Genomic DNA, 19,544 nt, shown 5'->3' on the forward strand with positions numbered 1-19,544 from the left:
CCAGATAGATATATTCATTGCAGCTTGTAATTGTCTCCTGTTCCAGATTCAGGTTCTCCGTTTCTTTCCTTGCTATGCATAGATATTGGGTTTTTTTGGTATTCACCTCCAGACCCCATTTTCTATATTCCTCTATTAGTTTCCTTGCCACATATTCAAGATCTTCCTTGTCCTGTGCAATTACAATTTGGTCATCTGCATAGTTCAGCGTGTAGAGTATCATATCTCCTATCGCAATCTTATTATGTTGCACTTCTTCTTCCATTCTCATCAATATATTGGATAATACTGCCGATATACAGCATCCTTGCCTTAGCCGTTTAGTGGTCTGGAAACCTTTTGATATATTATTTCCGCTTTTCATTTTGGCTAGAGTCTCTATACAGTTCGAATGTCGAGTTTCTATACAGTTCTTTGAGAGCTTACATGATAGATACATTTATGCTGGTCTTTTCTAGTACTTCCCATAGTCTATTAATGGGGACTGTATCACATGCCTTGGTTAGATCTACCATGAGTAAATGCAACTCTTGGGCTCTTGACAGCCTTTTTTCTATTACTTGCGCTATACAGAAAATGTCTATTGTGGATCTACCTGCCATAAAGCTGCTTTGTTCTTCTGATTCGTATGGATGGTACTCTTCACATATTAGATCTTTTAGAATTCTTTAGTACAGTCGCCTTAGTGTGCTAGTTAAGGTAATACCTCTGTAGGTATTTTGATCTTGTTTACCATCTTTCTTGTGTATAGATGTTATCGATCATTCTTTCCATGTCTGTGGTACCGGTTCTCCATTTAAAAATCTGTTCATTAATGTTGTTATTATTTTAGCTAATTTGCCAGTACCATTTTTAAGTAGTTCTGCAGGTATTCCTTCCGGCCTGGGGTGCGGCCATTTGTTAATAAGGGTATTGCTTTTTTTCGTCTGCAAAAGGTTTTCAAATCATGTTTAAATTTTCTTTAAAATAAGAATTTCTCTCTTCTTTATTCACTTAAACCTTAAACACTGACATGCGATATGCCATATCCTGCCAAAAATATATTTTGATGTAAAACTAGTTTTATAAAAGATTCCTAGGAAACCATCAGTATACCTTCAAGTGGTGTGTAGTTGTACCTGCTCTCAACTTCTGCAGTTTTAGTTAGTATGGTTTAGTCTCTGAGCTATGTTGAAAGTTTGCTTGCGGTATCACATACCGCATGTCAATGTTTACATATCTATAGTTAAAAAGTCCTTTCAACATTATTTTACTATTTTTCAGTTACCAATGCTAGTTTTTGTGTAATTCATTTCTAAAGGACTTTGTAAGAACCTCCGCCATTTTTTTAATACTAAGCATCCATTCATAATTTTCTTGAAAAAATAAAGTTTATTCTATTTGAAGCAGCATTTTACTCTACATCAGTGAAATCATTCTGTATTTGATTTAAAAAACAAATACAGTAATATAATACACAGTACCGGCGCTAGGGTATAAGATGCATGCCTGCAACGCTAGCATAGGCGCTCTTCGGTTTTTTAATTAGTATTTTGTATAGTACCAACAAAAAAAAAAAAAGCTCAGTTTGGCGCCTCCCAAACAGGGCCCGCCTGCAGTGCATCCTTTGCAGGCTCGTTGTCGTCGGCCCTGATAATACAAATGCATATTGAAAACAAATGAGAATAGGCAATGGTTTGACATACCTCATGTCAGTGTCTACATTCTGAAACATCACATCAGTAGTTAAGGGTTAAGTAGGCTATATTGTTGCATAAAAATAGTTGAAGGACTAAAGAACTGATAAACTTAAGCTTATTTATTTATTAATGCATTTATCCCCAAAAATATAGAAAAATTAAATTAAAATTTTTAATCAAAAATGAATAACCATTTTCAATTTTGTTGCAAAACGAAAATACAGCCGCATCATATTCTAGTCCAATCAGAGAGTCCAGCAAGCACCTCTAGCGCTTGTGAAACTTGCTAGTGCTTTCTGCATTCTCTAATTGGACTAGAATATGATGCGGCTGTATTTTCGTTTTGCAACGAAATTGAAAATGGTTATTCATTTGTGATTTACATGTTTACTATGATTGGAGTACGAAGGAAACCATTCTCGTTGGAACTTTACCGCGCTGAGCAGATGGGACGTGAATTATAAATTGTAAAATTCCCTCATCTTCCTTAGTCTCAGCATCCGTATGGCTTGCAAATTGTAGAAGCCTCGGAGGTGTAACCAAAGAAGGTTCCCATTGTTTTCAGTCTGGTGGGATCTAGAGTAACATTATGTTATATTATATGCCATTAGAGTGAAAGATTAGTCTTTTAAAATTATTAAATTCAATGTAGATTAGGTTAAAATTCTTCTATGCTTATTTTTCTTCTATAAAAAAGCTAACTATGGAGGAGAAATATACAGTGATGAATTAACGCGCTAATAACCAGCAAAATAGCACAAAAGATGAAAAACGTATTAAGTTGTGAGATAAAAAAAATGAAACTAGTCAAGCTGGAAAATTTAGAGGTATTAACCAATAAATTTACATTATATTGATTGTTTCTTACCTTTAGACGTATCGGGCGAGTTTGGAAACTACTGCTGTCAGAGTGACAGTTTTAGTTGACATACTCCTCTGATACGTGTAAAGGTAGGGAACAATCAATATAATGTAAATTTATAGGTTAATGTCGCTAAATGTCACAGCTCTACTAGTTCCATTTCTTTTTATCTCACAACTTAATATGTTTTCCATCTTTTGCGCTATTTTGCCGGTTATTAGCACGCTCATCACTGTATTCTAATACTGTGGATTATGCATTTTTAGATAGCTCCACAAATGAAATTAAAGAGGATTTCAATAGAGAAAGTATATGTGATGCATTTGATGATTCAGGCTTAAATGAATACTCGTTAAAAATTGAAATAGAAGATGAAAAAAAACTTATGCCATATGGAGAAAAACAAACACACAAAGAAGGTAAGTGGATAACAATAAATTCATATACAATTATTCTTCTTAGACCCTTTTTTCTAAATTATTATTATTTATAGAAAATTATTATCAGTAGTAATTGCACAAGAGCTCTAAAATTATCGATTTGTTTTTCGAGTGCCACGTTGACAGTTTTAATTTCACGACCCGAAGAGGAGTGAAATTATGTCAAAGTGTCACGAGGACAACAAGTTGATAATAATTTTAGAGATCGAGTGTAATTCGCTGAGATTATTTCATGAATAAAACTGTCTTTTTAGATCATTTTAACTAATATTTTATTGATGCCTTCACCTGAATATTTGCTAAACATGTTTCTTGGTGTTCTCTGTGACAAGTTTTAAAACATTAATTATCATTAATGTCACTGAATGTTCATTTTTTCGTAGTAGCGAAGGGCATCTGACGTCATGCTTGACGACGGGATATTAGCAAAAATCATCGCCGTAATTTTTATTTCTGTGGCTTTCTATTCGTCAGAATCCCCTACGAATGAAATAATCTAATAAATTGTTATGTAACGAGAGACAGGTTTAGATTTAATTTGCTTCATTAGTAGGGCTTACAATACCGGGATTCCGGGATCCCGAATACCGTAATCCCGGACGATTTTTGTCCGGCATTCGATACCGGTATTTATAATAAAAATACCGGTATTTCGGTATTAGCTTAATTTATAAAAAGTGAATTGATGCACAATAAACTTTCTTCTAAAATATTTTTTGCTATTACAAGAAATTATTTTTGAAGATAAACAACCAATATCATTGTAAAAAAATATTAATTTATTAAACACATTTATTACACATACAAGTCAAGTATTGGGACCGTGCAAGTTCGGAAAAGCAACACCTGGTTTCTACACTCTGCAGTTTTATTCGCACTTTTAATTATATTGGCCAATCATATCGCACCTTGAAAACCATAGTGCAGTAACTGCAAAAATCATAATATTGATATGACCATTTTAAGTTTTTGTAAAGTTAATTTTATTTACTGTAATTCCAAAAATTAAGCTGCAAAACTGGTATTTGGCACAATTGTCTTTAATTTTACATATTTTTATATGAATTAAAAAGTACGTAAAATTTCTCCCAGGAAATAGGTATTTTAGCACATACGGCCATATGGTTTCAAAAAATATATCAATTTTCGCACATGATACAGTAAAAATTCATATAAAATAAGAGTTTTTTTTATTGATTGTACTTATTTATTACAAATTTTTAGTGTTAACGCTTATCAAAGTCTTGTATATTATAATCTGTCGCTTATATAATGTCTGTCGGTTATAATTCGCTTTTCTTTTGGGATAAACCCATCTGCAGTACGACGTTGTATATCAATTTGTTATAGTCTTGTCGCTTATTTCCAGTGTTGCAATCAAATCTCTATGCAGCACTCTATATTTTGTTGCATTCAAAGAATGTTTCCTTAGTAGATCTTGCTTTCATTTTACGAGCGTGGGTCACATTTTGCACATATATATTGCCATATAGATCTGGGGTTTTGTTCCAATTTTAGAACCGTAGAGCATCAACTACTGCAGATAATGCCTGATGGTATAAAAAGAAGAATCGATTTTTGACAAAAGCCATAGAGATTTATCTTTCTGGTGCCGAACTTAAAATTTTTTGCAGACGCTGCTATATAGCATTAAAAATAGATTTTTTTTCCTATTAGACTGCATTCAAAGGTCATTTCATGAAAAAATTGCAGATATTGCCATATGGTTTTCAAGGTGCGATATGGTCCTGGTTACTGGATAATTGTAAAGGTCATAGTCCAAAAAAATAAAAGAAGAAAAAAAAGATTTTGGTTATGTTATCAAAACGTAAATAATTGTATGTAGTAAATAAAATTAGTTATTAAAATGCAGTACTGCAAGCAAAATACAATTAATTAAATTTACCTTTATATAATAATTGCATATCATATCAATATTGTGGAGAAATATATCATTTTTCTTCTTAAATGACAATAGGTATGAAATGTACGTCAATTTGACAATTTCAATTAACAATATGAATTATTTAAGAAAGTTGCAATTTGTCTCCGCTATTCGCGCACGATCGTTTCGCGTATCCCTTCCAAGTACTTGCACATCGCGAATAGCGCTTTCTAAAAGCGGGAATGTCGTTAATTTCAGGCGAAGGGTTATATCAGTTTCTACAACTAAATGATTAAATCTCGTCTATACAAATACATAAAATGAGTTATATAAAAACTTTAAAACTTTTAAAATTAGACTACTTTATTTTATAAATAAGCCGTAAGATAATCAGAATTGTTTTTACATTTTTAGATATTATTTATTTGTGATATTTAATATTAGATATTATTTATTTAGATATTTAATTGTGGCTTATTTCCCATATAAATAATTAATCATAAAAATGCCACAAGGAAATAGCTTCAGAACAACATTTTTAGATATATTTTTAATTTTTTGTATATTGTGGTGTATAAATTAGGCTCACTTATTTTCTGAATTATTTATAATAATTGAAAATATATAGCAGTCTAAATACATAGTAATCTATATTAAATATATGTCACAGTAAGTTAATCTTTGTATCAATATATTTTAAAGTTAAATTAATTTACAAATAGCAAATTTCATAAGTAAAAGCAAAATTTATCCTAGAATCAAATATAGTTTTTCTATTTGCACATTTTTTGTATCTATCTATTCCTACTCTGTATGTAATATTATAAACAAGATCTACTCATGTGAAAACAATTTTTTTTTATTTAGCTAAAGCCTCGACGTACGGTAAATTTTTTACAGTTAGGTACCTAGTGGGGTGTATTCTGTAACACTTCCGTTAAATTTTAGAGGCCTCTAAAATTTTAGCGCCCGCTAAAAATATTTTGGTATTCTGTAAATCATATATCCGTTAAAATCATAACCTAAACCGTTAAAACTCCCTCTAAATAAAAATATTTTAGAGGATGTCAAAACGTACCCGCTAAATTTTTAGCAGTCCGTTAAATGTGGTTTGATTATTTTTGTTGGGTTATGTTTGTATGAATAGTAGTTTGTTATTCTTGTATTATACTGGAGATAAATATTTAAACATGGAAAATGGCTTTTTATAATGTATTTGGTGAAGAAGTACTTAATAAATAATAATGAAAGGTAAGTCTCATTTTTACTTTACAATTGACACACTAACCTATAAGTAACAAAATTCAAATGTTTGTTTCTTTTTGTAAAGCTGATTTCAGATTACAGCATAAACACAAAGTAAATAATTGACCTGAAAGTAAATAACTACAATTACCATTTCAAAGGAAGTAGGTACCTTACCTAAGACTAAGTACCTAGAGATGTTATTGAAAAAGTGTTGGAAGTCAAAGATGTTTGTCCAATTAAATCCTATTAATGCAGGTAAAATTATTTAAAGTTATTGTGGAACATTACAAAACGTACCAAATGATTACAAAGGTAAAGTTTCAGAAGGTTTATAACCAGATGCAGATTAATAAGATGACCTTAATGTTATTGAAAATAGACCATTTGACCAAAATTAGTGTCGAAGGGGAGAAGAAATAAGATATGCAATTTTTCAGCAATATTTTAATGTATAACTTTATAAATAAAAATGTTTAATTGGTAAATATGAGTTTTACTAAAAAATAATTAAATATAATAAATATTATTTTCTAGGAAACTGTCAATTTCTTCTTCTTCTTAAGGTTTTTGGCCTCTAACCTTCCTCTAACAGTCAGTTTTCGGTCAATTTCTAGGTTAAAAGTAGTTCAAAACGATCAACGTGCGACGTTGCCGTATTTGTTCCAAAACCTTTTAGAGGATTCCTCTAAAATAATATTATTTTAGCGGTCCTTTATAATATGTGTTTACAGAATGACAATCTAACCGAAAAGTTTTAGAGGACCGTTAAAAGTTAAATTTTAGAGGCCTCTTAAATTTAACGGAAATGTTACAGAATACACCCCAGTGTCATGTGTAGTGTGTGTGTGTTGAATAAGTGTCTTGTTACTTTGCAAAGTCGACGTCATTGTCTTTGCAAAGAGACGCTAATTGTATCCGAACGTCTGCGGTCCCTCCGGTGAGTACCGATCCCACAAGGACAGAAACTATTTTCATTTATTAATTCATAATAAACGAAAAATTTCTGACCCTGGTGAGATTCGAACTCACGACCTTTCGTATTTTTCGATCCAAAGGTAGGCGCTCCTACCACTGAGCCACGGAGGGGGTGAAAACAAAATTTAATAGGTTTCATAATATATTATTTAATGACAAGTCGGTATAACAACTGAGGATAGTATAAATATAACGTGTATATATTTTTTTATTCATAATACCGGTTTTAATACCGGGATGCCGGTATTTGAAATTTTAAATACCAAATACCGGTATTAAGATTTTGGCTCGGTATTGTAAGCCCTATTCAGGAGCCACCACCATCAGTTGACGTATCGCACCTCCGCTCAAAGGTTGTCATAAGTCAAAAAAGTAAAGTATCTAGAAAACGGCGTTTGAAATTTGTGCTAGAACTTTTCCGGGTAATTTAAAAACTATTAAAATTAGAACAATAACTATTTTTAGAGAGTTACAAAGATTTTTGAAGCTCTACAAGATAGCGTATTAATTCCGCTAAAAATATTTTAAAAAAATATTTTTTTGTTGAGTTGTGACACTATACAGTTAAAATAACGAAAAAATTACAAGGTAATATTTATTAAGAATGGCTCTTGCCATACAGAATATAATATCGTTATTATTGACTGGTTAACAGATAACAGTTAACAGCATATTCGCAGATTGTTTTGAATAAAGTAATCACATATACTGTCTTTCAAGAAACGACGCTTTATACAGATCTTAGATGGATAAATACCTTGCACAAGTCCATATGTGACACTGTATATACACTTGAGAGCAAAATAATCCACTCACTTGCTGAATTGTACACGTTAGAAGTCTAGAATTTCCTAAACCTGTTGTCCGATCTGAGTGATTTTTTTTAGTATTTTATAGCATTGTAGGCTTTTATCTTCTGTTGTCTAGGGCTGATTATTTGGCCACAGGTCGATTTTAGGATACAGCAAACACTTTATTGTAGAACTCGTAATTACAAGGATAATGTAACAACTAATGTAAACGGTAATTAACACTGAACATCTAAAACGGTTTTATAGCAAGAATACGCAATCTTACTTCGTCGTTCTTCGTTATAGAGATGAAAAAGGCCGTCTGCCCCCTATCATCAGCGTCTTAATGTCAACTCGACTTTTCTCTGACTGACTGACTACTGTCACTTGGCCATGATATGCTGAACCTATAGATCTATCGCGTTTTTTTATTATTAGGCAAATGCCACTTAACTGGCTTTCGGCTCGCGTTTATGATAAATAAAACAACTTAAGAGTTCGTAACGGAAAATATAAAGATAAAGTATTTGCTAACGAATGCAATCCTACACTCGGCCATCCTATTCAGAATCCGACTCGGATTCGTCGCTTTCATTGTCGACCCACGGTATCTTGAGTTTAAGTCCTGGGTCGAACTGGGTTCTTTTTATTGCAACTAAATCTTTCTCCTTATAAATTCTTGCTCGTTTTCTTCTTGAATTATACCCCTTTTTGTTTTCAGCTTGCACCTTACATATTTGTTCTTTACATCTTTCTCGAAGTTCTTTTCTATCTTCATCATATATTTTTATCATCTCTTCCTCTATGAGTTCTCTGATTCGAATGTCTTCTTTATTTTTCATTTTTACGCCAACCAATACTTCGAAAGGTGTAGTACCTATACTTCGTTGATAAGTAGAGTTCAATGTACTTTGTACCCTGTCAACATTCTTATACCATTTCGTAGGTTCTTCTAAACTCAATTTCGTAAGAACAGGGATAATTGTTCTATTCACTCGTTCAACCTGACCGTTTCCTCGTGGCACTCCAGTTGTGACTAGAACATGTTGAATGTTTTCTTCTTGGCAATATCTTTCAAATTCCTCTGATCGAAATGCTGTACCTCGGTCGGTTATCATTCGAGAAGGGTTTCCAAATATTCTACGTTGCTTTTCAAGACAAGTTATAACTTCTTTCGTCGTTGCCGACTTCGTCGGGTAAAGCCAAACAAATTTGGTGAAATCGTCTATAATTACAAGTATATGCTGATAATTCTTACTTGCAGACTGCAATTTATCCAAATGATCCGCATGGTATGTATGCAGTGGACCATCTAGTTTTGGTATGGGATTAAGTGTTCCTTCTTTTTTTCCCTCCTTTTTGCTTCCTAATATACATGCTATACAGTTAGAAATAACATTTTTAACTTTCTCTTTTATCTTTGGTATATAAAAGTCTTTAACTATTACTTCCTCAGTTTTTCTCTCAGAAAAATGTCCTATCTCGTGACTTCTTATTATCTCAGTCTGCATATTTCTCGGTACAACTAACAGTTTTAATCCATTGACATACTTGTATAATATTTCGTGCTCTAAGTAAAAATCTTCATATGCTTCTGTCAGAAGTATTTGTTTTATCGCCTTGATGTGCTCGTCTTTATCCTGAGCCACTTTAATTCTTTGTATTATACCATCTTCTTCTGTAACCGTTAAAACTTTTGGATATCGGCTAAGAGTATCCACGTGAGACATCCGAGTACCTTTTCTATTATCGCAGCAAATTCTTCTTCGACCGTCCTTCTTATTTACCAATACTATTGCGCTGGCAAAATCCGAACAACTAGGTTTAATTATGCCTTCGTCTAACTATTCATTTATCTGCCTATCTACCTCTTCTTTTTTAGGAACAGATAATCGTCTGGGTCTTTCATAAATTGGTTCCTCGCTTTTTAAGACGATATTCATTTCAATTTCTGTCGTCTTTGTTTTCTTTGGTTCATAACTTTCCATTAACTGCCTAACAGTTTCTCTATGTTTTTCGTCTTCAATATGTGCTACTTTTACTTCATCTTCTTCATCTTTTTCGTCAAGCATAATGTGCATAATAAAGTTTTCGTCCGTCCTCTTGTACATTACTATCCCATCATCTCTTATACTAACAGATGCTTGTTGTAAAATATTATTTCCAATTATTGCTTGAAAAGATGTCGCAGTTTCTGGGATAATGTGAAATTTTAGATCAAACTTCTCATCGTTAACGTCAGCTTGTGTCGAGAATGATCCTAATGTATTAACTTTCGCATTTTCTCCTAAGCCTTTCAACATGATGTTGTCGGGTGTTAAACAAATATCATTAAAGAATTGGTCATACGCATCTACTCTTATCGTACATATATCACTTCCGGTGTCAAATAAAGCTGTTAGTGTGATCTGATTAATTGTAAGTTTAAGCGCTGTTTTTGGCTGAACCTCAATTACATTCAAAGCTGTGTTTTCTGTAGTAGCCTTCGTCGATTTTTTATTGGGACATTTACTTGAAACGTGGCCATATTTGTTGCAGCTAAAACACTTCGTTCCCTTGGACTTCGTCGTTCCATCCTGTTATATCAGCTACTTCTTCAAACTCGATAATCCACGTGCGAATAGGATATTCATCTTTTCCATTAAATAATCTTATGCTGTCTTCCACGTCTCTAAAACTTAATGCAAATGATTCCTCTCGTCTTGTACCAGTCGCTCCATTATTCGAGGATCTTATTTCAGCGTTATTGCTTGCGCTATAGCTTCTTTCTCCAATTTCTTCATGTACGTGAATATCTTTGTCATATCGTCTTTCTTCGTATCTTCGTCTTTCTTCGTCATTACTTCGTTCATATCTACATCTTTCATCACATATTTGTCGTCCTTCGTCATAATTTCGCTCTTCGCGTCTTTGTCTAAGCTCGTCGTTTCTTCTCTCACGTCTTTTTCTTTCTTCTTCTTTAAGTCTTTCATCGTCTTTTGTGCGTTTTTCATCGTCTTTTCGTCTTTCTTCTTCCAATCGTCGTTTCTCTTTTTCTCGTCTTTCATCATTTTCCCGTCTTTCGTCTTCCAATCGTCGTTTTTCTTTTTCTCGTCTTTCATCATTTTCCCGTCTTTCGTCTTCCAATCGTCGTTTTTCTTCTTGCATTCGTCTTTTTTAGTTTTTCAGTTGTCTTATTTCTTCCTTTCGTCTTTCGTCGTCTTCGTCTATATCTGATACGTCATCCTCCTCTTCGTCATCTTCGGTTTCGTCATCTTCGGTTTCGTCATCTTCGGTTTCGTCGTCGTTAATGAAGGTATTCAAAAAGGAACAAATGCGAACAACCACGTCATGCTTCTCGTTTTTATAATTTAAATCAAGAATTTGGCATATCGCAATTAAATCAGGAAGATCAAATTTTTCACTTGCATCGTTACATTTACTCAAAAATTGTTCGGAAGTGTCGTCGAAGCCGAAAACCAGAAAAAGCACGCAAAGCTTTTCTAGTTTCTCGAGGTTCAACTTCAGTGGAAAAACAAATGTAATGCAAAATTTTAACAACTCTCAACTTAGCTTGAGTAATATTATAGTCAATATTACGAATAGAACCTAAAGTTGCCATAATAAAATATTTTCAAAAAATATTCAATAATTGTTATAAAATCAACGGTTCCAGAGTTACGGAGGGTGAAATGTGGAGGTTTTCGATACTTTTTATATTGTTTGGGCAATTGATGATGATTTTGGGTGGTGAGGTTGACGTTTCTTCAAGGGCTTATCACTAACATACCATCGGCCACCGAAATAGCAAAACCTGTTAAGAGGAAACAGTAGCGATCAACAGGTAGCCAAAACGCGTTCCAAGATTGCGGCTATAATTTTGAATATTTTTTCGAGATATTTGGCACACGTATTCGTAATATAATAAAGAATGGCGGTACAGAGCCCAATTTGAAAAATATATTAATATGTGGAAATTACTCTGTAATTAAATACAATATTAAAAAAACGAGCCTGTACCGCCATTAAGAAGAACAAAAAAATACACTTTCTTCAAATAAACTTTTTTATCCGATGCCTAAATTTTGTGTCATTTTGGAACTACTAAAAAATTTTTTATTTCATTAGTAGTTCCAAAATGACACAAAATCTAGGCATCGGATAAAAAAGTTTATTTGAAGAAAGTGTATTTTTTTGTTCTTCTTAATGGCGGTACAGGCTCGTTTTTTTAATATTATATTTAATTACAGAGTAATTTCCACATATTAATATATTTTTCAAATTGGGCTCTGTACCGCCATTCTTTATTATATTACGAATACGTGTGCCAAATATCTCGAAAAAATATTCAAAATTATAGCCGCAATCTTGGAACGCGTTTTTGCTACCTGTTGATCGCTACTGTATCACCTTAAAGAAAATTTCTTTCAATCAGTAAAAATATTATAAATTGCCCAAGAAATGTAAAAAGTATCGAAAACCTCCACTTTTCACCCTCCGTAACTCTGGAATCGTTGATTTTATAACAATTATGTATAGGACCTTTTTTGTTTTAAATTTGATGTAGAACATTTTTGTATAGAGCATTGTTTACGCGAAAGCATATTTTTAGAAATATTGACGAAAAACATAAAAAAACTACTAATTTACCGATTTCTCTCCCATCTCCCCCCCAAACCGGACGCTCAAAACGGTTTAACTTTTTTACTGAACAATATCTGGACCATATAGAACAATTTGATGTTGGAGGAAAACTTTTACTTTTAATGTCTTTGTTAGGCCTTTTTTGGACCAGTTATACTATACTACCTCCGTAACTTTGGAACCGTTCATTTTAGAAGGAATATGCATAGGACCTTTTTTGTTTCAAATTTAATGTAGAACATTTTTGTATAGGAGGTTGTTTATGCTAAACCGCATAGTTTTAGAAATATTGACGAAAAACTTAAAAAACTACGAATTTACCAATTTCTCCCCCCTCGCCCCCAAAACCCGACGCTCAAAATGTTGTGACTTTTTTCTGAACATTATGTGGACCATATAGAACAATTTGGTGTTGGAGGATAACTTTCACTTTGGCTGTCTGGGTTTGGATCTAATACCACACTATATATGAAAGTGTGCCAAAAAACAGTGCGAAAAAGTAAGTCCCATTTAAAATACATTTCACGCACACTTTAAACCCTTCACGCACTGCTATCTATAATGACAGTTTTTACAAACTAAAAACTTATACGTAATATGACATAGAGTAGATAAAGTTTCTTTTAAATGAGATATGTATTTAAAATTAAAAATCACACTACATTTTCTTGTAGTTTTACACCCCTGTAACTTATTAAAATAAACATTATAGAAGTTTTCAGGGACTTTCGGCCCTCGGTAAGAACGTAATCTTTCATTCTGCGTTTAAATTTTTCAAGTTTGTACCCATCCCCTTAAGACAAAAGAACAACATAAAAAAATAATAATAGGTTAATGAGCAGATCCATGCCCTTTAGCGTTAGGTTGGTTCGGTGTGATGTTTTTCATCAAGTTTCTATTTCTTTTTGAAGTTATATTTCTTTAGGCGCGATTGAGAGTAAAATTTCATAATTCTGCGAGCATGAGCACACAGACAGTATGGCGTTTAGTTGATAAAATTTTTCTAGTTATGTATAAATATATCAGTGCAAGAAAAGTTGTGAACAGAATATACTAGTGTTTTTAGTAAATATATTTATTATAATTTTTGTGTCTTTGGATTTGTCTTCCTCAGGAGTAAGATGAGTATTATTAAAACATTTTATTGTATATTTATTCACCTTGTCTGTTTGTTACCGTGATTTGTCATTAGGTACGTCCGCTCCCATACAGACACAGTCCTCGTAGCGTATTTGGTATAGCATTCGGCCAGAGATCGAGAGGTCTTGAGTACGAATCCAGTGCAATCCTATATTTTTTTTTATTTTTTTGAAAGCAGTAAGCACAAAATTAGTTTGGTGTTTAAAAACAATTAAAATAAACTGTTAAAGTATATTTATTTTTAAGAAATCATATAATAGAAGTATAACTTCTTACGTGCGTACAAAGTACACACACATTCTTTTTTTTCCTTTTGCTGCCTCGGTTTAATATGAAATAATCCTTCACGATATTTTGTTCTGCTGACAGCAGTTGATTAACCTTAAGGGCAGCCAAAGTCCGAAAATTGAACTTTTTAAATTGTTTTGGGTTATGATTGAAAATCTTATCTTTTCAACGATATATAACACATTGTAGTACAAAATATCTAGCGTAACTAGGATGACCCTAAAGGGGGTTACAACTACTGGAGGGTATGAATTGAATTTTTGAACTACGAGTTTGATTTTTTTTTATTTTTTGCTTTTTAGTTGATTTTATTATAATATTTTTAATTTTAGTCATTCGCAACTAAAAGAAGCGTTTCTTAAAAAAAAATTTTTCATATTTCTTAATTTCTTACTTTTTAGTCAAACTTTTTTACACTTTTCAAACATTAAAATATATCGTCATGTTTATTAAAATATATGTATAAAACAGATGATGTACAAACATGAAAAGTAGTCGGAATCAGCAAAAAATTTGAAATTTTATTGTTTATTTATGAAGCATAACGTAAACAATTAACGTAAAAAGTAAAATTATGTATAGTTCATATAATTAGCTACAATCTGTAAAAGTTTCTTCATTGTAAAAAATAAAAATTTTTGCATTTTCCATTAAAATCGTTTTTTTATTGAAACAATAAACATAAAAATAATTATTGACTATTCGTGTATTGTTCCCGCAAATGTATATGTCTGCAAATTTTCATTCATTTGCGTTGAAGAAAAATGGACGTCTAAAGATTTTGACCCAAACGATTGAACTAAAGAAAAGCGTTTAAAAAAGAAGATGAATCTGGTTATTTTTGTATTGACATTGGGTGCGTTCACCAGACCAGTGCGCTATGTCAGCGCTTTGAAACTGTTTAAGATTTTTCGGGTGAACGTCACTGTCAATTTAGGCTAAACTTGAACGTGTTGACGAAGCGGTCGACATTTTATTCAACGTAGGATTTGTATCGCTTTAATATTGAACGTGTTTAAGAAATATATTATAATGGCGCGCTTATTTGAAAATATTTACTTTTACAATGGGTTTAATTATAAAGTAATTGAAAATGAGGAGATACATAATTGTATACAGGGTGCGCCAAACCTCTGGTCTTCTTTGATTACGGCTAAACTATGAGATATACAAAAAAATGTTTATAACAAAACTAATGTGTATCAAAGAGGTCTATAATTTAAAATTATTTTCAATTATACAGGGTGAGTCAGAACGACGGTATGAACCAAAGTTGTATTTTTTTAAATAGAATACCCTGTATATTAAATCATTTTTGAATATATTATTTAAAAATATGAAAAATTTGTATAAGGTCTTATAGGCCTAAAGTTAATAATTTTCAAAATATTTACATTTTTATTGAGAAAAATGGTAATATTTATAGGGTTGTGGATTATGTTTCCAAGGAAATAAAAATTTAGTTGATAGGTCAAAGTTTTTAAAATATAGTGTTATTTTTAAATAATTTAATATTTTTTACTTTTAGCCATAAAATATACAGTGTGATCACTATTTGCAGATACAAAATTTTCTCATTTTTTTTAAATGGGACACCCTGTATATTAGTTTTGCGTTTGGTAGTAAATATTACAACCTTTCTTTTGGTATAAGGTTGTATGTACCTAGCGTGTTTCGTTTTGTAGATATTTAAAAAAAAACTATAGATTCTACGTTTTTGCGGATTATTTATTTAAAAATTTTTTTGCAAAAAAAATAATTATAATCTGGTTTTAGAAACATACACTAAAATATAAAATATGAAAATAAAAACGTAATTAAAGATTAAAATAAATCGTATGCTAGTACAATTCAATTGAATTTAATAACTTTAAATTATTTTACAAAAAATATTTTACCTTATTAATGAATACATAAATTAGTTACTAAATTAAATAAACAACCAAATTTTAAATCAATCGTAGTAATTCTTCTACCGCAGCAACTTTCCTGTACCAATTTAATTGTTAGTTATATTGTATTTACGAGTGAGATCAGTTAATAACTTTTTAATTTACCTACATCTTGAGAACGTATAAAGTATGCTTTGAAACAAATGAACGTTATGGAAGTATATTAAGAAGTAAATAGTATCTATGTACCTACTCGTGTCACAAAAGCTGGTAATAATTTCTAATGGTTTCGCCCAAAACAAATGTCATATCCAAAAATTTTTCGGTTAAAAAATTAAAATATAAAATATAAAAAATTGTTACAAAAATTTCAACTACAAAAGTATTACCAGTTTTTGTGACACCAGTAAATACTATTTATATTAATAAATAATTTGGATGCTACATTTAACATTCATTTGTTTCAAAGCATACTTTATAATAATTTTTATATTCTCAAGATGTATGTATGTAAATTTAAAAGGTAAATTAAAAGTTTAACTAAATACAATTTAACTAACAATTAATTTGGTACAGGAAAGTTGCTGTAGTAGAAAAATTACTACGGTTGATTTAAAATTTGGTTGTTTATTTAATTTAGTAACTAATTTATGCATTCATTAATATGGTAAAATATTTTTTGTAAAATAATTTAAAGTTATTAAATTCAATTGAGTTGTACTAGCATACGATTTATTTTAATCTTTAATTACGTTTTTATTTTCATATTTTATATTTTAGTGTATGTTGCTAAAACCAGATTATAATTATTTTTTTTGCAAAAAAAATTTTAAATAAAAAATCCGCAAACACGTAAAATCTCTAGTTTTTTTTTAAATATCTACAAAACGAAACATGCTAGGTACATACAACCTTATACCAAAAGAAAGGTTGTAATGTTTACTACAAAACTCAAAACTAATATACAGGGTGTCCCATTTAAAAAAAATGAGAAAATTTTGTATTTGCAAATAGTGATCACACTGTATATTTTATGGCTAAAAGTAAAAAATATTAAATTATTTAAAAATAACACTATATTTTAAAAACTTTGACCTATCACCTAAATTTTTATTTCCTTGGAAACATAAACACAACCCTATAAATATTACCATTTTTCTCAATAAAAATGTAAATATTTCGAAAATTATTAACTTTAGGCCTATAAGACCTTATACAAATTTTTCATATTTTTAAATAATATATTCAAAAATGATTTACTATACAGGGTGTTCCATTTAAAAAAATACAACTTTGGTTCATACCGTCGTTCTGACTCACCCTATATAATTGAAAATAATTTTGGATTATAGACCTCTTTGATACACATTAGTTTTGTTATAAATATTTTTTTGTATATCTCATAGTTTAGCCGTAATCAAAGAAGACCAGAGGTTTGGCGCACCCTATATGTTCACGAAATTGTAAATCTGTGTATTGAGGAACAATATTTTCAACATAATTCATATTTCTCGTGACATTATTATTTCTTTAATATCATCATCATCCAATGGTTCTGCCAAGTCCAGCACAGCAGCACTAAAAATTATTTCTTGTTCATTTCATTATCAACAATAAAGGTAGTATATTAGGTATTCATTTTTGAATTAAAGGGCCTAGCCGGGTAAGATGATGAAAACTGCCCCCAACTCGATTCGAATTCCATATAGGTCACCATTTAGCATATATAGTGAAACTCACTTTCTGAAATTTTTAGCCCCCTAAGTGGTCATGTGACCCACCTAGGGCCTAATTAGGGTTTTTATGTTTTTATTTTTTATCTCAACCACATCGAGAACTAGCGGAAAACTTTAAATAAAAAAGTTGTAAGCTTTAAAAAGTTCTGTTCAAAAATATTTTTTTTTAATTTTTGGCGGGAAATTTAAATATTAGAACGATTTTAAAATTTTAAATGAGTATAAAAAAATAACTAAGACATTCGTTTTCACGAAAAAAATATATAACGTGTATTTTTGCCTAAGGTTTCACCCTGAATTTTTTCAAATTTTTAAAATTGGTGAAACGCACCTTTAAAAATAAAAAATCGCATTTTTTCGTTTTTTGATACAATTTTATACATATTTTTCAAAAAAGGTAACACCGTCACTAGAATAGGTAAAAAACTGAAAAATAATTGGGGTTTGCTTAATAAAAATTTTTTGTAATGCAATCCATTTTCAAGATACAGGGCGTTGAAGTAAACAAAATTTTACACATTTTTTACGATTTTGCCGAAACTACTGGCAACATTGTAATAAACTTTTTTCAGGTTTTAAGAGGTAGTTGTTGTGCATTTTTTGACATACAATTAAGAATTTTATATTTATCATTGGCGCGTATAGGGGTAATGGTCTGAACTTTTTAAAGAAAAAATATAGTACACCATATACATATTTCAAATTAACAATCGTTTTTGAATTCCTCGTTCAATTTGTGACAAAAAATCTTACTATTTTTTCGTACGACGCGCCATTTTTATTCAAAAAATAAAACATCTTAAACCTTACAAAGTATTCGAACTTCTAGTAGTTTCTACATCTACCCCATCTACTTAAACTCGTACATCCATTATAAATTCCAACTAGAACCAATCAATGAAACGAATTCGAATACTTTGGAAGCGTTAAGATATTTTATTTTTTGCAGCAAAACGACGCGTCGTATGAAAAAATGTGAAGATAGTTTTTTTATCGAAAATTGAACGAGGAATTCAAAAATGATTGTTAATTTGAAATATGTCAGTGGCGTACTATCTTTTTTCTTTGAAAAGTTTAGACCATTACCCCTATGCGCGCCAATGATGAATATCAAATCCTTAATTGTATCTCAAAGCATGCACAATAACTACCTCTTAAAACCCGTTTTAAGTTTTATAACAATGTTGCCAGTAGTTTCGGCAAAATCCTAAAAAATGTGTAAAACTTTGTTTTCTTCAACGCTCTGTATCTTGAAAATGGATGGCGTTACAAAAAATTTTTATTAGCAAACCCCATTGATTTTTCAGTTTTTTACCTACTCTAGTGAAGGTGTTACCTTTTTTGAAAAATATGTATAAAATTGTATCAAAAAAGGAAAAAAAACCGAAAAAATGCGGTTTTTTATTTTTAAAGGTGCGTGTCACCAGTTTTAAAAAATTGAAAAGATTCAGGGTGAAACATTATGAAAAATTAACGTTATATATTTTTTTCGTGAAAACGAATGTCTTAGTTATTTTTTTATACTCTTTTAAAATCGTTCTAAAATTTAAATTTCCCACCAAAAATTAAAACAAAAAAAATTTTCGGACAGAACTTTTTAAAGCTTACAACTTTCTTATTTTAAATTTTTTGCTAGTTCTCGATGCGGCTGAGATAAAAAATAAAAACATAAAACCCTAATTAGGCTCTAGGTGGGTCACATGACCACCTAGGGGGTTAAAAATTTCAGAAAGTGAGTTTCACTATATATGCTAAACGGTGACTTATATGGAATTCGAATCGAGTTGGGGGCAGTTTTCATCATCTTACATACCCGGCTAGGCCCTTCTAGTCTAGGCGCCAAATAGAGGTCACCGTGTCCTTTTCAATTCTGATGAACAAACTCAACGGTTTCTTATGGATTTCTGGCTGCTGATTACGAATTTTGAGGGTGGATTTCGATCCGATTGGTCAAAAAATTGTTATAAACAATTTAATTGTTTATA

General features: G+C 31.1%; 1 protein-coding gene across 5 annotated transcripts in view; it reads left to right on the forward strand.

Moving 5' to 3' along the window:
- LOC126892255 (zinc finger protein 234-like) overlaps positions 1 to 19,544 on the forward strand; it is a 127,568-nt gene that overhangs the window by 90,774 nt on the left and 17,250 nt on the right. For 3 of the 5 annotated variants that reach the window (XR_007700747.1, XM_050661755.1, XM_050661758.1), the window contains exon 2: positions 2,808 to 2,960. The exons of the other annotated variants lie outside the window; for them this stretch is intronic. Coding sequence is in view for 2 of the 3 variants with exons in the window: in XM_050661755.1 (XP_050517712.1) it covers positions 2,808 to 2,960 (153 nt within the window). In the remaining variant the exon portion in view is untranslated. The remainder of the gene's footprint in view (positions 1 to 2,807; positions 2,961 to 19,544) is intronic. 5 annotated transcript variants of the gene reach the window in all.

Source organism: Diabrotica virgifera, chromosome 9 (genome assembly GCF_917563875.1).
Source record: "Diabrotica virgifera virgifera chromosome 9, PGI_DIABVI_V3a".
Classification (NCBI taxonomy): Eukaryota; Metazoa; Arthropoda; class Insecta; order Coleoptera; family Chrysomelidae; genus Diabrotica; species Diabrotica virgifera.